At 41.7% G+C, this 23,771-nt stretch overlaps 1 protein-coding gene across 7 annotated transcripts in view; it reads right to left on the bottom strand.

Moving 5' to 3' along the window:
- The window catches only part of LOC121904923 (vacuolar protein sorting-associated protein 13B-like), a 342,443-nt gene that overhangs the window by 252,813 nt on the left and 65,859 nt on the right, over window positions 1-23,771 (bottom strand). For all 7 annotated transcript variants that reach the window (XM_042422732.1, XM_042422733.1, XM_042422734.1 and 4 more), the window contains one exon: window positions 10,640-10,824. In XM_042422732.1, the coding sequence (XP_042278666.1) occupies window positions 10,640-10,824 (185 nt within the window). The remainder of the gene's footprint in view (window positions 1-10,639; window positions 10,825-23,771) is intronic.

The following is a 23,771-nucleotide window of genomic DNA, read 5'->3' as shown; positions in this document are numbered from 1 at the left end:
ATTCCCTCCAGGTGCTGCCTGCCTTTCTGTCTGCCCACTAAAGCAGTGACACATGTTCTCTGCTCACTCAAACCGTGGTTCTCTCTGCCACCGAATTACCACAATTAAGGAGTCTTCATGCGGAAGCAATTTGGCCAACACTAATGGGGCTAGGCAGTGGGGTTGGGAAGACAGTGAAAGAGAGGGGGGGGAGAAGAGGGAAAGATAGAGTGAGATGCAGAGCAAAACTGAAGGAAAGAGTTATAGAACAAGTGAGAAAGATGAGAGAGAGTAAGAGAAAAAGGGAGAGACAGATGTGTAAAGAGTGACAGAGAAACATGTGCTGTGACATAGAGGATTCCCGCATTGCCACTTGTAAGGAGACGATTAGTCGGTGGTGAGATAGGCCATTAAAACACAGTTCTGGATGAGAGGGCCTGCCTCTCAATCTCCCATATCCCCAGTCTAATGCTGCCCTGACAAATTTGGTTAGCATAAGAAACAAGGGCATTCTGGCTTTGAAGTAACAGCCAGGATGGAATGCCAGTGTGGTTCCACCATGAGAGAGATGCTCGAAACTACAGACCGCAGCTAATGATGCTAAACCAGCCCCTCCGTCACTGAAATGTTACTCTGGATTACTGCGCTCTTTCTCTCTCTGACTCTCAAGATCTCTGTGACTCTATAACTCATGGTTGCTCTTTTTCACATGATTCCTCCCCCTTTCCCCTTTTCTTATGAAAGAGAATTAAAGTGAAACCCAGCAGAACGTTCTTGTTTATCAATAATCCACTGAGATCAATATTTATGTCTCAGCTTTGCAGAGGCTGACTGTGTCTGTGTGTGGTGGTAGCCAAGACGTGACTGGGGTTTTGGTGCTGCTGAAGCACTTCAATGGGAGTTGCAGTGGAAATTTATGGCCTTGTGACGTGGAGCTATGTGCTCGGTCGGCACTAGTCACTACCCTTAGATGGGATGGTTGATTCACAGCAGGGAGCCAGCTCTGCAGACACTACCAAATAACATAAATACAAACAGATTTATTTAGGGCTGTCATTGATTCGGGGCTTAGTATCATTCGGAGAAGTCTGCTGTGGGTGCTTTAAAGCACATTCTACTTATAGTGCATTTTGTTTCATGTCTCAGTGACTCCCTCTGCTTTGTGTATGTAAGGTTTATTAATCTAACTAATAAATGATTATCTTCTTTTTAAGTTATGCACTGCTATATGCAATCCATATGATGAATATTCTTCCCATTATTCACGTGGGGATGAAAGTAAAGGCTTGTGTTGAATCTGCCTCTACAGTTACCGCTTTATTTTATGCTTCAGTGATACTTCGTTGTTGTTGTTCCACTCAATGATTACCTGATCCTATTTTATTCACTTAGACTTATTAATATATTTAAAAATGCAAAGTCTGTGCTGCAATATACAACAATCTATTCCATACCATAAGTGTATTCTGCACACCTTGACATGTCTTCCTAGGTCTGGTAAACACATTACCTAATGATGACATATTGTAGCAGCCTACAAGTCTTTACCACGGTAACGTTTCATAAAACATGGCTGCAGGGGGGTTTCATATCATATTTCAGTTTATCCTCCCAAAGGAGACAAGTTGAGTTCAAACTCTGAATGACAAAAGCTTAAATTTACAAAAGCTCTACCCATGCTTGGCCAGCTACATAAACTGCTACAGTGCACTACCAATGACCAGCCAGGTTTCTAAAAAGCATGATAGATCTTTGTGATTAACTACCAATTTAAGGGCTATACAGTGCCAATTGTATATTGGATTTAGTGGTAAGTGGAAAGATGCCTCTGAGAAACCATCAATGATTCATATCAGAGTGCAAAAATAAAAAGTTGGACGTGAAACCCAGGCTTCCAGATCCTGTACTGGGATCATCCATGTTCTCAAACATGCCTGGAATCACATCTTATTTCCCATGACAGAAAAGTGGGCTACTATTCAAACTAACAGCAGAGAGAAAATCCTTGGCGCACTCTCAGTTGACTTCTGATTTCTTTTAAATATCATCTTTCGCCAGAAGCCTGCGGACGGTGTGAGGAAAGGGGAATGATGAATGGAGAATCATGGTAAGAAATGACAAGCCTGATGTCCCCTGATGAGTGTCTGACGTCACCATGAGGTTAATGTGTGTGTGAGTGTGTCTGAGAGAGGGAGTGAATGTATATGTTTTACGTGTGTGTGCATGTGTAAAAGGCTTCTTTGGTGGAAGTTGACTACAAGTGCAGTTTGATGGACAGGCACTTCATTTTCGTCTGATCTCATTAAACGTACAAATATCTGTGTGTGTGTTCCGTAAACCTATGTCCAATTGTGAGACAACACAACAAACCTCTGTTTGCCATCCACCTCACGGGCTTCTCTTATTAGTTTGAGACTGAAGTGAGCGAAACAGAAAGAGCAGAGAGATTCAGGAAGACAAAAGAAAAAGAGGAAGGCCTGAGTCTGGATTGACTTAAAACATCATCACAATCTGCCAGGAGTGGAGCGAGGGCCGTCTGTGGCTCATTGAAGTTTTCATTGACAAGAACCGTCTCAAGTTCCATCCAAGATTTATTTATCGGTTCTCTGATGCTGACACAACGTGTTTTTAATGTCAGAAATAAGGTTGCGTATGGATGAAAAAGCCCCTCTTTCTTTCCTTTCCCTCCTGCTTTCTTCCTGCCCTGATGTCAATCCGTGAGGCAGACAAGTAGACAGGCAGAAATTTCTCTCAAACCAATAAGTTACCTCTTCAAAGAAGAATGGATACTTGAGTGAGGGGCCAGGCCACGCTGAAACAGACATCTCAGGGTTTTCATTAAGCTTCCCATCTCTTTACTGACATTTGTGACAACCACAAACCATGAAAAAGGCTCATGTCCTTCGTTCTTTCACTTTCATTGTGGAACAATGAAAAAGGACTATCAAAATAATCTCCATGAGCTAAGTGTATGGGCCCATTATATGACAGGGCAAAGCTGCATGTTCCTCTGGCTTGTCTTGATTAATAGATAGGAAACATTAAGGTTCTGAGTAAGAAGCACATGTCAGCCAAAATCTGCACAGGAAAACAGTGGAAAACTGAGCGCGCTTAACCTCCTCTGTTCAGTCTCATAGCCAGGAGTATGCTACCAACAGCTGCATTATAGGCAAACAAGAGAAACTCCAAGGAGGGTGAAAAGCAGGGAGAAAAGATAGACGGGTATGTTCTGAGACCAGACAACATAAAGTGCACAACATACCAGGGATCGGCTTACAGAGGTGACAGAGTGATATGGAAATGGACACTTTTTCCCCTCCAATAACACTGAGCTATTACCGACACTTATTGTGCCGCAGCGTCACAGGGGGATTTGCGTCAGACCCATACTCCTGAAGGCAGTTAGATCACAGGGATGTGAACTGCTGGCCATGACAGGAGCAGCCTTTTTCATGCAGTGCAAAAATGCGTAAAAACTGTTGTTGACAAGGTCTAAGAGATTGCATTTGTTTCCAAGCAATGGGAAATATCAGTGTGAAGCAAAGTATAAATAAGTCTCCCTGACGTAACCTTGAATAGTCTTTTTTCCATTCTTTCCCCTGTTTCTCTCATGACCACCCCATCCCCCCATTTTATGTGTAGGGGGAACTTGTAAAAACAAAAGACCTGTTTTAATAATGATACTGTTATGAGTGAGAGCATAACTCCTGGACTATTATTATCAACATGCTTGTAGTCGCTATGCAATGAGAGCATAGGCTCACTGTATCCAAACATTCTTGCCATCATTTGCCTTAAATGGGATCGTATGCTGTGAGTTAAGGAGTACATATAGGATTTGCTAAAGATGGAGGTGGGCATGCATCTGTGCATATGCATGGCTCTTTATGTGTGTGTGTCTAACGTGACACTCAATTAGGTGCCAAAGCTGGCTTTAATAAAAGCAGAGCCAGAGAGCCAATGGTCAGTTGTGTATCTGAGCACTGAGGTCCACCCCACACTCTCAGTCTCTTTATTTCCTTCTTTCAGACACTTTTCCCCTCAACCTTTATTTTCCTTCTCTTTTTCATTTTTCATTCTGCTCATTATATCGTTCACTCTCTCTCTTCCTCTTCCTCTGTTCTTTTCCCCCTATATCTGTCATGCTAAAGTTATGTCACAGCTCGTATATCACTCGGCAATCATCTAGAGCACGTCTGGTGACCACCACCAACCAACTTCTACCAGACCCCCCTCCTCCTGTCCCATAGTCCAGACCACCACAGAGATCTGCAGCCAGAAACCCAGCTGTGGTAGCTACATTAGAGCTGAATCCATCATTGGTGGAAATGCCAATTTTATGCCGATTTAAATTACCTTGACTTTTTGTCTTTCAAAACGGAGCTTTTTTCAAGACACTAAAATAGGAAAGCACCAAAATGACCAAAGTGAGCTTGGCTCAAACGCAGAGAAAAATTATTGATAGGCTCATGCTTACTGTAGCTGCCACTCTATCATGGCAAAACGGATTTTCCTCAAGTTCATCATCGTGTAATCCTTGTAAAGAAATATCACTGATCTACATTCAATAAGTCATTTTGCTTAGCAACAACTCTTTCAGGCCAATAACAAAAAAGGGAAAAAACAGGATATGAAACATTTCTACTACTGGCTGTGTTTAAAAGTAATAGACAGGAAAAATCATCCTTTTATAATGAGCTGTCTAAAGTTACTGTCTCAAGTCTGGAGCATCCCAGCCTCTCTGTGTGTCATCTGGAGTGTTTACTGCCATGTCACGGCACCGAGACTTCTAATTTCAATTAGATCAGCAAAAAAGAGCGAAAACACAAAAAGCACACACACATGTATGCAGTAAACAAACACACTTATTCTCACGATCACATGGTCACAATATAGGCAATATTTACAGTACAAGGGCAAGAGATCAGTCATATTTTCCAAGCCAGAGATGTACCATCTGCAGGTTTAAAAGTTCTCTGTAACTCATCAGTGTGTACTGCACTATAAATATGTCTGTTGAAATCTTAAGACTTGAGTCTGCTGGGGATGCAAGTGCATGAATTTAAATCCAATAAAGCTATCAACAACAATGAAAAAATAAAGATGACAATAAGAAACATACAGATTATGTGTGCTCATAGCAATGTTCAGAGTCAGGATTCTATGATTCATCAAGATACATTTCAGTCATAACATCTATTCAAAAACTAGGATAGATAGTAAGAGCTATAACTATCGTTCATTCACACTGTCATTTATTGACACTGGTGTCAATAATATGTATCCTTCTGCATTTTTCTAGCATTTTTTTGTACATGCCGTATTGTACGATGGACAATCTCTTATTTTCAAATGCCATGATCAAAAGGCACATGCATGGTTTGCCATGTTTTGGAAATATGGCATGTTTTCTACAGGATTCAGGTTTTTCACATGTAACAGAAACCAATCAGAGAAAATGGAAATGTGTACTGACTTTTTCAAACACTGAATATCCAAGTGTTTTTTGAGAAAATGCACTGAACAGTGAGCAATGAGAAAATGAATTTGTGCACTGAGATTACACTTTCCCTGAACTGTAATTAAACACATTCTCACCATATTCTTTTGCACAACATACTGTACTCTCACACAAATGCATGCAGACTCGAGCAGTGTGTGGGAGGTCACTGTGGTCAGTCTGTCGCTGAATCTGAGGTTAGCAGTGGCTAGAAGCCATGGTAGGCAGGAATTACAGGCTCCGTTCTGCTACTATTACTGCTGCTGCTGCTACTATGGTTGCTACTGCAAACCACAAAAGCATCCTGGAAGTATAAACAAAGAGAACATGTAATACGGGTTGGCCACTGACAATCGCAGCAGAAGAGGAGAAAAAATATATATATATACAGGATTAGAGGAAGAAAAACGAGATGGCGTGAGACAATGAATGCAGGAACAAAACAAGAAAAGAGTGACAGATGCACAAAAGAGAAGAAAAAGAAAAAGTTGGCAGCACAGAATTGCACAGAAAAGATGGAAAGAAATGACAACAGCAAAAATTAAAAAGCAAAAAACAAAGCAATAGATTAAGAAAAAAAGACAAAAGAAAGCAAGCAAAAAAGAAAGAGCGGGTTCTGTGAGAGCAAAAATGAAAGAGAAACTGCAGCAGGGCAGAGCTGAATAAAAAAGGCAAAGAGTTGTTTCTACCCTCACTGGGCAGCTGACAAGGCTGAGGTTTAAGGGGCACATGCTGTTAGAATGCATGTGTACACAAAACACACACACACACACACACACCTCCCTATGGACCACCTCTCCATTTTCACAAGACAACCAGACACATAAAGTATGACATACTGTTTTCTGCAGAGCTCACCGATAAAACACAACACTAGTGTGAGCTTCACTGGAGTGCAAAAGGACAACGGCGGAATAATGTGTCACCATAGAAGACTCTGCTCATATCTGAATCATGCACATGAGACCACCACTGGAAATCAACATCTTGCTACAAGCAGTTGTGTGACAAACCGAGTTGTCATGCAACAGGCAGTGACTGACGATGTCTTTTGGATTAGAGAAAATTAGATTTTACGCTTTGTTTTCTGATTTCACTCAATCATCTCTGGACTCAAAGACCAAACACGGCCTACGCTGCATAGGCTGCTTGCTGGGTTACTGTTGTAGCTGCCACTGAGCAGTACAGTAACCCGCAGTCTTACAAGTCCTAACGGCTGTGTTCCAGTCAGTTGCAATGATTTTAAGTCTCTGACTGTTTCTTTAAAAAGGAGTCGAACAATTATTTTGAAGAACATTTAACAATCTGTCAGTACCTTGAGATTAAAACTTTTGTTTAGTTTTCTCCCTTACTGATTCGTGTAATTTTCTTTGGACAGGGAATGAAATCTCATACCCAAATGGCTCCCCCGCGAAGGACACTGACCATCTGTGTTATCAGCTAGACCTCGATATGAAACACCTTCCACTATTGAGAAACCATGTAACATCAAAAGGATAGAAGGGAGTATGAATTCCTAAAGGAATGAAAAAAGCACATGTTCAAAGTGAAGCTTTTGTTTGCCGTTTGAACGTTTGGCCTCAGCGTGTGTGTGCGTGCGTCAGCCATGTCCTAGCAGTGACCATCAGGTCACTGGTTGGTGACACAAGAACGAACTCAGGACTCTACTCTGTATCCAGATCTAAGACTTGAGCATTGTAACAGACCCACCGCTTTTACCATTAACAGTCGGCAACTCACACTAGAGGAAAAATGCAGCCACTGCTAAGATGGCAAACACTTCTACCACATGGAGGGCCTAATAAGTGGCACCACGTCAGCAGTTAAACAGAACATTCCCCACAATTATCGTTAGATAGAATTTTTAAAAACAAGCTTTTCATCAGCGGATATGATAGTAAGGGCTCTGTAGAAATCACATCGGGTTTGCCTTACTCAAGGAAACAACTCAAAATGAAGCGGAGCAGAAGAGTGAGCGGGAAGGCAAGTAGCCAGCTGAGAACAGCCAGCGAGGTCCCATCATGACGTTACAGTATGGACTAATCCCATAATGCACACAGAAACCGAAAATATTCAGCAAGGTTGCACTGGGTGTGCAGGCAGATGCATTACAGTAAACATAGTTAACAACAGTTTACTCTTCTGCTAACTTTACTCCTTTTTTCTTCTTGCATCTTCTCTTTTTCCATTTATCTTCCACACTTAAGCTGTCACACCAAAGATTGAGAGGGATTGGGACAGTTAACATCTTCCTTAAGGCCTATGAGTGTCACGACAATTTCAAAAGCAGATACACAACTAGACATTTTTGGTTATATCATAGGAATTATTGCTGAGTTTTTTCCCCACTAAACATATACTTACACAACACATCACCTATTCCCCTTCACTCTCCTGCCTTCTAAACCAAAACTCTTTCCCCCACTGCTCTTTTTCTAACCTGCCAGCACACGGACCAGATGTGCAAATGTTTCTCCATGTTGCTATTCAAGCCCCTTTCCAAGAGAAAGGCAGAGTGAGGGGAGAGGAATATTTGACTTCACTCCACGGGAGACCAGTTTCATAAATTTTGGCGGCTACACAACGGTGAAAAAGGTAGCTTGGCTGGCTTGGCTGAGGGAGAATGTTGACGGCATACCAAACAACATGATCCTAATGAGTTGGAAAATCCCTGGCCCTCCAGAGGACTGTCCAGATGCTACCGTCATGAGAAACGCTACTGTTTTATTGAATTCAGGCTCCCTCCCTTTCTTTAACAAGGGGCAAAATTTATTATTTGACCATTAAGGCATCCTAGGCGACATGAAGCGTAAAACTGTTTCAGAGTTAATTTGCCCTCGGCTGCAGGTCCAGTACCCCACACTGGGCACAAAACAAGTTGATCTTGCCAAAGTGTCTCACATGAACTTGTGTATTTGAAAACCTTAGGTTTTGGATATGTGCTTGCAACCCTGGTATAGGGTGTGCAAGTCAATTTGCCCATAGCTAACAAGCTACTATCAGGTTGACTTGTTTTGGGCAAATCATGGTCTGGCACATGATGGGCTGAGCCCTGAGAAATAACTGTAAATTTTTTCATAAAAGAGTCAAATCACTTTAAGCGAGAACCGGTACTCAATTGGTCCCAGTTCCTGACTGGTCAGTAGCAAAATATTAATAGGCTCCTGGACAAATAGTGCTGCTATTGGTATTTATATGACGTTAATTCATTCTAACATTTTCAAATGATGACGAATGATGATCCCCTAACGATGACGAAGCTGTTGGCTTCAGGCAATTATATTTGACGTTGCCTAACTGCGTGTTTACATTCTGTGCTCTCCAGTCATGGCTGACAGACAGACAAACAAAGGACAGTAAATGTACTTTATGGGGAAAGAGAGGGTTTAATAAATCAACTACAAAGATGACCGCATTAACATCTAGTATAATATTCTAAAAGAGACCAGATGGGCAAACTGATGTAGTTTCTCCATTGTTCTTTGACTATTCATGCTAGTAATGATGCACAGAATGAGTCGCTAATGGATACATTAATCTCCTGTGTGGGTATTGTTTTGTTTTGTGACTGAGTTGCCATTGCAGAGTTATAATTGTGTCTCTATAATAACAACTGCATTATGAAAACAGCTAAAAAAACACAAGGAGCCCCTTGCTATGCTAAGCAATTACAAACACATACTGTGTATGCTGGAAAAACAGCCTTTGCTCCACTTTGACATACCCGTTCCCCACTGTACTGTACATACAAGTGAATTTGAAAGCTGTGAAGACATTGGAAAAGTTAATGAGTCACGTCTCCCTATCTTACTGGTTCGTTGCTTGACATCCCTTACACATTAATTGCTATGCAACAGCTGCTCAGATATCAGCAGAAAAAGATCCTGATTATTCTCTCGGTCAGGTATCAGAAATTCATGAAACTGGACTACAGTGTAGGAGGGAAGTAGGGCTGGGCGATATGGCAAAACATTTGATCATGATCATTTTTTCCATATTGATCAATATCGATATTTATCATGATTAATATAATTTGATAATACTGCCATTTGAATGAGTATCCTGATGATGACTGAAGCCTGAAGGAACCAGAGGGTTTATTATTTAAACTTTAGAATATAGTTTATTAACATAAAAAATAGAACAACATTATGTAAACACTGAACTGTGCAAACATGATTTGGTTTAGAATAGATTTTGTTATAAAAGAATATAATGAATACCATTTTAATGTAAATATTTAACTTTGCAAACATACTTTATCTGCTGTAACAAAACAATACAAGTTAGCTTGCCTTGTAACTTATTAAAAAAATGTAAATAAAACTAAAAGCTATGATATCAATTTCCTTTGGCAGGGCAGCAAACATCTCAAATGTTTGTAGAGGTGCGACCAGTAAAAGTAAAGAAGGGCCCACAAAGGTAAAATAAAATAAATTTAAAAGATATTAATTATGTACTGGGCTTTACTGAGGTAGAAAGTTAAAAGTGCAAAATTGTAATCCAGTCGTTATTCTACATCTTTTATATACAGTATATATTCTGCTGTAACCTCTTCATTTATTTTACCGACTACATTATTTTCTGTGCTTATTCACATCTCATTAGATTCACTAGTTTTTTTTATGAAATGACACTAGTGTTACTAGTGGTGACTATCCTTTTGTTGCTACTCTGTTTACTAGCTCCGAGCTTAGCCCAGCTTAGCAGTTAGCTTTGTGCATTCACAGTCAAAGCAGCCTTGTGAAAGCGATGGCGTGTGATGACTGTTCCACTGGAGAAATGTGTCCATGAGTTAAAGCAGCTTTTTTCAGCTAACATTACTTAGACATGACAGGCACTCCACATAGTCGTAGCTCTGCTAGTGATAGCGCTAGCGTAGCCTCGTTGGCTGTGGTAGGAAATGGTCGTGTACTTTGAAGTGCAAGCCAAAAACTGCAGAATGACTGGCTATTGTTGTGTTTATTTCTGCTGTGTGATAGGCTGTTAGATCTATCCATATCGAGCAAAAAATGTCCAAAGTTTAACATCATTATCTACATAAATTTTACTGTGATCCCGTATGGAGATTGTTTTATCGCCCAGCCCTAGAGGGAATTTCTGTAAAGAAAAGCTTATCTCAGTTAACTTCATAGGGTCTATTGTAAACCATTTTTTTACCTGGAGCTTTGTAAACCTCATTGAGCAGATTTTCGCTGAGTGTCAATGGGGCTCCGGACACCACGCTGTGGGTCCAGCTCTGGCAGATCGCTTGGAGCAAAAGTGTCTGAGCCCTTGTAGCCTGCACAGTGAAGTGAGGAAGTTCAAAAATACACTCTGTGGTGAGGACCGAAGACCTTTTGCTCCTGAAAGAGAAGGACAACAGACAAAGAGAGACAGGGTTACATCACGGATAATACATGAGGTGAAAGAGAGACACAGAGAGATTCAGGATATATTGACAATAATAAATGAAAGAATGGAGAGTTGCGCATAAGCGCCAACATGCACTGAATGAAACAGACACTGGTGGAAACAAATGGTTCACAACTTCCACGAATCCATCAATATCACATCGCAATATAAAACAGCTCATTGATAGCACGCGGGGCCAAATAGGTAGAACTACATTCCAACAGCAAATTGAAGAAGTACCAAGTGCAAGCCAAGCTTTCCTTAGTTACTTGGCAGGTAGATGTAGTTTGCCTCTTTGCCACCGACCCCACTCTCCCCTCCGTCAAAACTGTGATGATGATTTATGTGAAGAGATGTACAGCCCAGAAACCTGACCCTGAAAAGAATCTCTACGCATTTAACATTTCATCTGTCTCCAAGAGTGTGGAGAGAGAGAGTCTGTGTGTGTGAGTGTGTGTGTGTGTGTGTGTGTGTGTATGACAAGCTGATGAGTTGAGCGTTCAGGGGGATGAGGTAACAGCAGAGTCGGATGGAGTCCTCCAAGCCCCCGTCCATCAGAACCTCAGTGGACCGTGCCCTCATTTATCATCTGACACACACACACTCACACACACACGCAAGCACACACACACTTTAATTCTTCTTTTCTAGTATTCGCCTCACTGTGTCCCCTATTCACCCTCTAATCACTCATACATATCCAAACACATTCAAGCACACTTCTCGTACATCTCTGATACCACACACACAAACATCTTGACACACATACATGCCCTTCAAATCCTTGATTCAGGCCTCAGAGCTCTTTTTCTGTCCAGCCTGTGAAGTCATGGCTCCTCAGTTCATATGATCCCATATATGACATCAGCAACAGCAGATGGAGGGATTCCCCAAAACACCGACACACAAACACACCAACCGAATCATGGCATTATACACAGCGCTGAGACTGATTTAACCCTTATCGTTATGACTACTGATCTCTATCCTTCACATCTCTCTCTCTCTCTCTCTCCCCTGTGTATCGCTCCCTCCCTCTGCGTCCAAAGGAACCTCCGTTCACTGAAAAAACACCCAGGGAGCCTAATCTATAAACACTGCATAACAAGCCTCTTCAGTTCCACTTCTGTTTTCCTCTCCTCTGTTCTGAGAGGCTCTTGGGCTGGCTTTTTCAGGACTGGCAGTGCCCCCTGCATAGATACATATCTACTTTTTGGGTGTGTGCACACATATGCTCACTTGACTACATATTGTAATGGAAGTAAAGAGGCATTGCCCTCTGAGCGTCGCTTTCGGTGAAAATAGAACCGTGACTAATTCCAGGGATGGCTGCGGCGTGTCAGGAACGAGCATCACAGTTCATTTAATCACACATCCATTTTGGTATGGTCCCAGTTCAGAGTGTGGGATATGTCACGGGGTCTCTCCCTCCGCTCAGCAGCTCTGCAATCGTTTAACTCCTCTGCTTCCCTCCCTCTCCTTCTCTCCGTGTCTCTTTATCTTTCCCTTTCTTCTGCTCCTGGGTGGTTCGGCAGGGTGACATGAGCTGTTAGCTGCACACAGGCAGGCCCAGAGTTCTTAACCGCCTGCTGTCTCAGGGGGGACTACTATGAGACACAAAGCGAGAGAGAGTTTGATAAAGAGAGATGTAAGAGTACAGAAAAAACAAAGGGAGAGAGAAAGAAAGAAACTCCAAACCTGACAGGGTCAATGAGTTTACCTTGACAGCACGCATATACATTTTGAATTCCCTTGCAACATGTGGTGCATTTGGCACCATCATGAACCAAGCAATGTCATGCTTCTCTGCTATTAAAAATCACTACTGTTACATGTTATACAGCAAGACATCAATCAAACTGATTTTCATGTGTTTTTGTGTGTTCAAATGTGTGCATGCCCGTATGTGTGTACACGTAGTTAGATATCGCCGCTGAACAAAAGAAAGTGAAGGGGACCTAGCAACAATAATGTCCCCACATGCAGAGCAAATGTGCCTGCAAAGCCACTTCAATGGGAGGACTGGCAAGGGATGAAAGTTTGTTGGCTTATTCGAGTGTTTATAGCGTTTCAGGGGAGCTGTCATGTGCATGTGGTCGTCTAAAACTTTAATTATGCACCTGTTTTTATTATATTATGCCCAATTCTTTGCAAACAGCAACTTGGATCTTGGAGTTAAATAAGAAGCAGAAACTCTCATTAGGGTGTTTCGGGAATGCTGGATGTGAGGACAGCCAGACACTCATCGGATTTCATTAAGTAGCTGGCACAGTCAGTGTTTCTTGCTGCAACATGGTAAACAGCTTTCTGGCAGGCAGCTCTTTCACTGTTACCACAGGCTTTGAAGGAAACAAAAGTGTCCAAAAATAAGGAGGTAAAAATAGCAGCACTAATAGCTCTTGCATCAATCAATTGTAACTACACTAAGATTACATATATCTTACTTTGTAAAACACATAGAGTATGCATGGGACAACTAACAAATGCCATTTACTGCTATGGTGCAGAATTCACATTAGAAACTGAGCCTGTAGCCTGGGGAGCAAAACTCATTAAAGCATACTTCTACTCTTATAATGTGGAGACCCACCAGAAGTGGGCCCACAACTCATTTTGGATCCTGACTCATAATTTAAGAAATCAGGTCCTTGGCTTGAACTTCAGTGCCTCATTGAATAGGCTGTCTCTGACCTCACAGTAGTCCTTTAAGTCAATAACTTTTTTTATTAAAACACTGAGGCCACCAGGAATATGTTAAAAGGAAATCAAAATTAGTCAGGAGCTATGAAAAATTAGGTGTTTCAATTTCAGCCAATGAAATATGCTTTCCTCTGGTGCATTTCAACAACATTAGGCCTCATTTCCCAACCTGTCCCCTGTTGGTGCCGTGACTGAGTGACGAAGACCTAGACCGAGGCTAGGACAGGCCAGTTGGCGGACTTGCTCACTGCTTGGCTAGGTTAGTGGCTGACTGACTGGCACACAGTCTTCCTGTCCACTGTCCCTGTCAGAATCAGGAAAAACAGGGCATGGTGTTGTGCAGAGGGCATGAGTCAGAGTCATGAGTACCATACCAGCTGCGGTGCTCTTTGCCTAGTCTGTTTCCTCTGTGTACATGCTAAAATGTGGACATGAAACAGGGATTGCAAATTATTTTTAGTCATTAAAATGAATGAGTGAAATCTAAAAGCAAGTAGACTTAACAGAGGACCCCTACTAAATACTTTTTGTTACTTAATTACTCTAAATTAGTCTGGGTGTGTAGCTCCAATCATGGCTCAGAGCCATCTAGTGATACATTATGCCAGTACTAACATGAGGTATCACTACTAACCTTTAATTTAAACAGCCTCTGGGTAACCCCATGTCTGTATCGAACCCTTTTCACATCATAAGAGCTGAGATCTATTCGGGCCACTGGTTCTCAGGCTAATCAGCTTCCTGGTCTGGTCTGACTATGGTCACGACTATATTTAGACAAATACAGCTGGGGCTCTAGCTAACAGGCTGTGATTGCTGCTTTGCAGAGGCCACACACAAGCACATAAATGCACACAGATACACAAAACCACAAAAATGTACATACCTGAACAGACACAGATGCATTGATGTTTGCAAATATGCACATATACTTAGGTGCCAAGACACATGCTGTCACAAAAGCATGCAAGTAGTCACACCTGTACGCACATATGCCCAAACAAATAACAGCAGGTCGGTCAGCCAGAGCGCAATCAGCAGCAGTAATGAGTCCATGGCTGACAAGAGGCCTGCTGCTCTAACAACCTGTAACTGGAACAATTATAAAACTAGCTGCCAACACTAAAGTCTCAAAAGACATGATGAAGTTGTCCCAGATGGCGTGAACTGATGCAAATACACGTCCGTGCCGTTTGAAAATGTTTCAACTTGAGCGAAAGATTTGTGCATATCGCAGGGCTTTATGAATGTACCTCGTGAATGTACATACAGAGAGGACAGAGGAAAAAGGAGAGACTGGAGGGAAATAAGGAAAGAACCACAGTTCCTGGTGAGTTCTGAGTTCAGTCAGAAGCTGAACTCAACATAAACACACAGACACAGTCAGTGCCTTCCGTTGCTAGCTAGCTTAAAGCTAATGTACAGTAATGTACTTTGACTGTTTCAGGTGAATAAATACAAATGAGCCAGTGGTCAAACTCGTGAGTAAATTGAGGCGACAGTTTGCTTTGCATTGTGTCTGAACACAGCATAAGGCCCTATTCAGACCTAATCAGGTGGTGGCGTACAGCCTCAAATTTGAGCAGAGGTGTTTGTTCTAGAATGTAACAGCTGTGAAACAATCAGAAAATAATGTGTTATTGATCTGATTCACCGGCTTTCTCGCTACCAGCGCTCCCTGTCTTCATTCACTCTCTTGCTCACTCGACCACAGCTACTCTCTCTCTCTCTCGCTCACTGGTGCTGTCAGCTCTCTCTCTTTGTATCTTGTCTTTTTTAAATTAGCCAGGAAGCTGACAGTAAAGTCTAACTTTACTTTTAACGTTATCAAACAAAGAGAAATGTCTTCCCCTCCTCCTAGTAACGTCTTTGTTCTCCCTCATGGCAGAGTTTACATCTCTTATCAGTCTAAGGTCGTATTCAGACCAAATCAGGAGGTGCGGCGTTCAGCCGCAGGGTTGAGCGGAGGTGTGTGGGGGTGTGTGCGTGTTTATTTATGCTCTACAACGTAACAGCTGTGAGACAATCAAATAATGTTTTATTGATTTGATTCACCAGCTTTCTCGCTACCAGCGCTCCCTCTCTTCATTCACTCTCTAGCTCGCTTGACCACAGCTGTTCTCTCTCTCTCTCTCTCTCTCGCTGGTGCTCTCAGCTCTCTCTCTCTTTTTCTCTCGTCTTTTTTAAAATGAGTCGGGAGGCCGACAGCACAGTCTACTTTACTTTTAACGTTATCAAACGAAGATAAATGTCCTCCCCTCATCCTAGTCATGTCTTTCTACTCCCTCATGGCAGAGTTTACAACTCTGATCAGTGATCTCCGGATGTGATTGGCCACCGCAGCCTTCAGCTGCAGTGACGTCAGGTTGCGTTTCTCCAAAAGTTGACTCTGGCTCATTTTTCTGGCCGCAGTCCGGTGTGGCGCCGCAGCAGCCAAAATGGCCGCAGCAGAAACGCACTACCCCTATTCAAATGGATGGGACGACTGGCGTTTTCACCGCACCGCCGGATTTGGTCTGAATACGGCCTAAATAGTGGCAGAATGCAAGTACTGCACACTAAACAAAAAGGGAGAAGAGAAAATGAGAACAAGAAAAATATAATGGAACCATGTAGAAAACATGATCAAGAATCAGCAAGCAAAGGCAAGAGAAGCATAGAGACCGCAAACCTGCAGGTCATATGTTATTCTCCAGGTAAAATAATACCTAACATGGGGAGTCTCATTAAAAAAGCCATTTGGAAAAGCTCCAGTACAAACTCAGGAATAGCAGAACTGGTAGGTTGTTGCTTTGTACTTTACAGACAAAAATAAATGTAGCCTAATTAAAAGGGAAGGCTGGTTGGGGTGTGTCTGTGTGTATATACAATTATATGAGTGTGTGTTGCGTAAATGTCCAGTAATGTGTCGAAATCTGGATATGTTGGCATTAGTGCAGATGTTCTGACAGAGGACCCTACTGAGAAAGCAAGCGTAAAGCAAACTATAATGCGATGCCTGAACTGCTGGGCCAAATGTGGTCAGCAAATTCTTTTTTTAAGATCAGCATCTTGCCGTGATTTGAAAGAATATCGCCAAGAGCAGCTGGTCCTAATGGTTTACACAGTGTCCCAGAATACAAGCTTGGAACCTGCACACAGTTTCCAGAATGTTCATTTTTGTTATTACTCATATCCTGTACAGTACAAAAAAATCAGTTCCCTCACTCTTTCCAAAATACAGTGACACAGACAGCTGTGGGGGCTGGGAGATCTGCAGGAGATGTGGAGCAAGGTGTCCATCAATGAACCACAGAGAAAAAGGAGTCACACTCAGACAAACACACATTCCCTGACACAGGTGGATTTTGTCTGTAATGGGAGCTGAATGGGAAATTCCGCATCATCTGGAACATTCTCCTCCAATAAACCTTTAAAAGTTAGTGGAAGTACTTGAGAAGATCATGTAGACTAGATTGAAGGTAGTAAAAGAAACAAAAAGTCAATAAGATAGTCAAACAATTTTGACTAGTTTCACAATGTACTACTTTCTCTTGACTTTAACTTATCTGAGTCTGTTTACAAAGTCCACAGCAACCCCAATGTAATCCGTTATAGGCTGACATATTTGTCTGATAGATGCAACAGATAGCCACTGTCTTGGGACCAGTGATAAGTTATCTGAAGTTTCTACAAATCATTCACTGTCACACCCTGCCTTAATTAACTAACACAAACATTCCCAAACACAGTTAACAAAATCCTCTACTGCTATTGTTTTCCAATTTTTAAAACCCCTTTGGAGGGAATCAGGCTGAAAATGGAGGGAAGGGAAGACTGGCAGCTCATACCTTCAGTCTATTTTTTTCTTTGTGGTGCAGATTGAAGTATTGCAGAATTCCCCATCTCTCCAAGCCAAGGTCACCGACCCCTCTTGAAAATAACCAGAGTGAGTTATGGGCTGCTCTCAAGTCCCCTCTTTTATCTTACTACAAAAGACTCACTACAGTGTCTCACAAAGTCTCTAAATGAACATTATAAATCATGCAAGCACTTCACACCGAACAATAACACCTAAGTGGCCAGCTTAGGGGATGGGGAAAATTTGTTATTTTACCACCTGGATGTCTATCAGGTTGAATGGGTGGGATTTGAAAAAAATAGAAATATTACTACCATGAAAAAGCCACCAAGTCAAGCAAAAAAAAAAAAAACCAGAAGAAAAAACTGGTACCCCATTCATTTATTTGTTTCATTGACTCTACATGGGCTATATCATTGGCTTGACGCTGAGCAAAAGTGGAGCTGCAGCTATAGAAAATTTAGTAAATGCTGTTTTCAGCAGCAGCGATAAATTATTAGTCCCCTAAGCAGCGATAAATTATTAACAGTGATCATTACAGCTTGTCTTTAGTGTCTTTTAAATGCAGATGTGCATATGTGGACTCTTCTTGAGCAGGTGAAGAAGAGAAGTGGTTATTGAAGAGACTTTTCCATATTTGGTTCAAGTCATATTAAAGCCATCTTGCCAGCACACAGTGACCATTTACATACTATAAAACACATATATCATATGCGTTTTGAAAAATCAATTCATAATTTAGAATGTTCTAGTACTGTAAAAGCAACACAGAAACAATATATTCTAGTTAGATCCACATTACATCATATGATCAGACTCATTTTACAGAAGTAAAATGAGTCTGATAATTTTTCTATCTGTAATGACCACCATTCCTAAACCCCGCCCAACTCTTTAAAGTCTCTGTGCTGGATCTAGGTATGAGTTAGGGTGAGGCGGGGACTGTAATTGTGGCCACAGCTCAGACTTTTGTGGTTCCCCAGGGTCAAAGGTGTTCCATGTGTGCATTTCTCAATCATCAGTCCTGAACAACCCTAACTCCTCATAGAAAGAAACGCTCCACTCTCTCTCTCTCTCACACACACACACACGGCCCTCCCCTTCCTCCCATCTGGAGCACCCCTGACCCAAAACACACACACACATAGGCGCACAAACTTACATACACACACACTGAGATCCATTCTCAGGAGAGGGCTTCATTACACAGGGATTACTAAAAGAAATGTTTTAATCAAGTTGTGCAGACAGCTGCAGACCGCAAGGCGAGAAAATGGCAATGACGTGGTTCATCAGGCGTTAAAGGAAAACACATCAAGAGGCCTGTGTATGTGTGTGTATAATGGTGTGTCTGTGTATGTGCATGTAGCTTCCTGCCTCTGTCCAACATGTCCAGCTGTGGAGGACTTGCGGTTCCTTATAAGGACACACAGAGATAGGAGACCTTTGTCCAGAGACGACAGACCAAATATCACATTTATATGTTCAAAATTTTGCTGCAGGCTTTTTTATATCCCGTTGTCATAACAACAAATGCAGCAGTCAACGAAAGTATCATCTGTCCTTTATTTTGATCCAAATGAGTTGTCTTCAGTATTATTCTCCCAAGGCCTTTGACCTTCACACAGATGGTCATTGAAAATAAGAAAATGGACTCCAGTGAGGTTTTTTTTCCGCCTAAGTTACCTAATTACATAAAGCATTCATTTTTTATTGTGGTGACAACCAATGTTTCCCTTAAGCAGTGAAAATTGGATGAGCTTGTTCCTGGGAAGCGATGGAGCAGGAGTGAGGCCTGGTGGGGAGGAGAAGACAGTGGAATGCACACCACAGTAGATGATAATCCACTCAGAGCTGATAATCCATCTACCCTTCCCTATTTCCCACTGTTCTCCCTCCCTCAAGCTTCAGTTCCTCAGATGACTAATTCAGGCATTAATAGAGTCTTTCAGTCAACTGAAAACATCTACAGCTGCTCCTGAATCCACCATCTTGGCTCTGGCTTATACATCCAAATATGGTATAGTTAAAATTCAATAGATATTCTTGGATTGCAAGAATATTGCCTCTTGGACACATTACAGCCTATAATATACACTTTAGGGCTGAGTTAAAACCAGTGTTTATTTAAGCTACCAGATGACACTTGTAATCATAAGGGCAAGTGCACTGCTTCTACAGCAGAGTGACTATGGTTTCTGTATGGTTTCACTGAGCGGTTGAATGCTGAAAGAAAGGCATGGAAGCTTCTATCAGGACTGAGACGTCAATCAGTGAGAGCACAAGCTTTGCATTCACTGATGCCATTTCCTTAATACGAGGTTCCTCAATACGTCCATTGATCTCTGTCAGCCATAAAACCAAATAAAACTGTCTGACACCAGATGTAGAGAAGAAAAAAAAATCCAAACCACAAAGTTGGCCAAAATACTTTATAGACTGTGCCACACGAAATATGATGTTTCACCTTGCAGCTCACAATCCTTTGCACTCCTGTGCTTCGGAGAGAAAAGTGGAACAATATTACATCATATGCCATTCCAGGCTTTTAATACACACCTGTTAATACATAAAGCTTACTTGTTATAGTGTGTGCCTACATCCCTCCAGCTTCATCATGTGAACGCTTTTTCTTTCTGAAAACATTCCCATGTTTCTTCAAGAACAGGGAAGGGTCTACAGTAGTTCATGCGTTGCCTTGTTCAACTAAATGAATTCTTCGCTGTTCTCCGGCCTCAGAACCACAACTCAAAGCTGAGCATGACCACAGCAACCGCACGCTGATTTAAGGTCATTCAATTATCCTTCACCATAACAGCTTTTAGTAACTTTAACCCTGTCTACACAGACCTCTCACTTAAGACCTTGATGAGAAATACAAGTGATTACTTCATTATGAAATCAGCACTAATCAAAGTTTGGTTGAGGGGCACAACAGTTTACGCAGAAGTTGTGTGTGACATCATTCACAAGATCTCTGTCATACGTCATGTAAATGTATACCAGGAGCACAGAAATGAGACTTTTCCATCCAGCAACCACTCCCAAATCAGTTTTCATAGGCCAAAGTGATTATTCCAATTCAACTTGTTAATGATATTGCCTGCCAAATGGCTAATAGACAAATGTAACAGCCACAGTCAGTGTTCTCACCAGTGAATGCTATTCATGTGCATTTGCTAAATTTGACTTGGATCTCTGTGGCTCACTACTGAAGGACACAGAAAGCATTTGTCCTCCTGTTCTTGGCTGTTCTTGGAGACATAGACCAGGAGCAGCTTGCTATGACTAACTATGAACGGGAGTAATGAGGCATTACAATCACACCAGAAGCCTCATGCTTCAGATGCCTCAAGCAGCCTTCATAAATCACAACATGAGCTAATCTAGAGTCTAGACTACTGGTCCAGACATAGTAATGGACTTCTCAACTTCACATAAAAAATCCTTCAGGTAGTGCTAAAAACTGAAGTAACGATTGACAATGTAATAGAGTTAGACCAATAATTAGATATCAAGGGAAAACCAACATTCTTTTCTATTCAGAAACGTTTGCGGGGCAAGTCAGCTTTTCGTGGCTATATAACATGCACCTGTAATGCCACATGCTTTAAGAAATTATCCCCTCAGAAATAGCTGAGCGAGAAACAGGGGCTGCTAAAAATGCCACATAAAAGCTGGTGTGGGGCTGAATTATGGCCTGCAATGCGACGAGCCACACTAGGCTGCTGCTGGTTTGTTGGTAGGTTGGTTGGTGGGCCCCGGACTTGGCCTGCCTCCATATGCTGCTGCCGTCAGGTGGCCTTGCATAGGGAATATTATATGGTGTGAGCGCTTGTGTGTGTGTGCTAGAGAGTGAGGTTAGGTTTGGGGAGATCGATGCAGGTGGCACTTCTAAAGTCCCAGTCCTACTGCCACATCCCTCTCTCTCCATTTTTTTTTTTTTTTTTGCAGGCACTGATTTTATCTGGGATAACAGGTTTAACAGCCAGACCAATTGAGACTCTCTGTACAGTCCCTGTGAAGTTGTCGGCCCCATACATTGCCTTTCATTATGGATAAGTACAGCCTGATGCCTCTCAGCTGCGCTTTAATTCACTGGAAGTGAAAGTTCATTTCAGAGGATTTTGGCTTTTTGCTAACCAAATGACTGCTTGGGTTAGTTCATGGTAGTCTACATAAAGAGGGAGATTAAGTAACATACATGGACAATTTAGTCAATTGCATCATTAAAAGTCTAGACGACTCGGATGTTTGTAGGTGGGATTACATGATGTAAGTGTGAACGCTCTAAGAATATTGTACATGGTGAGTATGTTTTCTAATCCCAAAGAAGTTGAGAACTTATCATAACTGTGCTAGCATAACCAGTCTTACTGTACCTCCAAAGTTTAGACTGACCACGCTGATCCTATTTATCCAGCAGACTTATTTGTGATTTCTACAGTTTCCAATTGAAACCTTTGTGAAATCTGAGTTTTATTCAGCCATTAACATTTACACTTTCATCCACAAGTCTTTATGGCGCTGGTGAAACTGTAATACGCTGCTGTTGCAAGTTAACAAAGATATTCAGACTAACTTAAACACAATCATATTGAAATACTGTTAATGTATAGATAAATGTTAAATCTTGTTTCCTTGTGGAATACCTACTGCTCAATGCAGATTAGCATCTTTTATAATTATGGTGTTTGTTTTTTTTACCCAAAAGGAGCCACACAGTTTGCACAAACTGGACAACACAAGGAAGCAAAAGTCATTGGACTACATGAAGAGAAGAATAACTATCATGTGGATTCAAATGCTCCATGTTGATCAATATGAGCATCTCAAGAAATGGCCAAGTGTGCCAGGCTTAAAAAGCTTACACTGTAGCTACAACACTACAGTATGATTAAGAACAGGTTAAATCCCCTTCTAGCTTTTAGTTCTTCAGGTGATCAAAGTTAGTGATGCTATCTTTGAAGAAACCTTGTCTTAATCAGGCACCTACGGTAGGAATCTGGAAACCTCCCTACCCCCGACCAAAGATCTGACAGTGGTCAAGTGGATTTAAGCTTAGTTATTAACAACTAACATTCACTTTCAGTTAAATATTATCCATAGTGATGCCTAGACACAATGTGACAGAGAATCAACTTTATTATAGTCAAGACAACCAAATGACACAATTTCAGTTGGTTGTGCAGTTTCCAACCTCAAAAGTTTATTTCCACAATGACAGACACAACAAGTCTGCATTACAACATTTGAGGTCATTTTAACTGAGGCCAGGAGGTTGAAACACAATTTAGTTGAGGTGCCCATACAAGGCCATTTTAGGGAAAGGTAGAGAAGGTTTCAACAGTCACCCTACACCGACTTGGAAATCTATTGCTCACTTTTAACTGACTCAAAAGGAGAGATTATTGTCGTAGGATTGCCAATATTTTGGTTTGACTGCTGTTTGTTGGGTGATGTCTTTTCCTTTCTTCAAAATTTCCAATATGTGGAGTCACAAGATCAGAGTCTGCAGTTGCTTGGGAGCATTGCCCTTGAGTTTGCTTAAAAACTGAGGAAAACAAAGACATTTCTAATTGGATACATCCAAGGTCTCAAACACATTAACAAATGCCCAGTTAAAGCCAAGGCTGGCAGGAAGAAGATGTCAAGGCAGGGCACTTTCCCCAGTGAAAGTCCCTTGCTGCCCACTGTGACAAGCAGGAGCCTTTGTGGTGAGACTTAAGGAAACATGAGCTATAGTATTGGGCCAACTCATCAGGAGAGGTGCTGGGTGTTCACAGATGCCCAGTGCCTCTCCAAATCCTCCATGATCACCTGGCAGCCATATACACTTGCTTAAGCATGAGCTGGTTGCACAATGACAGTGCAGGCGCATGTGTGTGGGTGAGAGAGAGAGAAAGCAAACTTACTGTACATCTGTATAAAAAAATGAAGTTAGACAGGAAAGAGAGAAACAGAAGAGAGGGATGCAAGATGTGTGCATATGACATCACCCTCTCTACTTCCCTACTACCCTTCTCTCCTGTCAGTCACTATTCCCTTTAATACAGAGTCCAGAGGGAGACAAATCTAAAGCTACCTTTCAAACTGGTAATGGAAAAACGAATCCAAGAATCTGCCTAACAAAACTAGTGAAGACTGACAAAGAAACTGGAGAGACTCTTTTCTTCAGATCACTCTCTCACTTACTGCCTCTCTGTGGCACCTTCACCAAGGTCTAATGCTTTACGCTTTTTTTCCGTACAGCTTCAAAACTTCAAAAGCTTGTATAGCTCTGCGGCTGCTCACACAACAGAACATCTTGGAAAGGGGGACGAGTGTTGTTGGAATTACATCAGCGCTGAGGAGCGG

This window comes from Thunnus maccoyii, chromosome 10 (genome assembly GCF_910596095.1).
Source record: "Thunnus maccoyii chromosome 10, fThuMac1.1, whole genome shotgun sequence".
In the NCBI taxonomy this organism is placed as follows: domain Eukaryota; kingdom Metazoa; phylum Chordata; class Actinopteri; order Scombriformes; family Scombridae; genus Thunnus; species Thunnus maccoyii.
The sequence above is the reverse complement of the archived record's forward strand: the minus strand, read 5'-3'. Positions and strand labels throughout refer to the sequence as shown.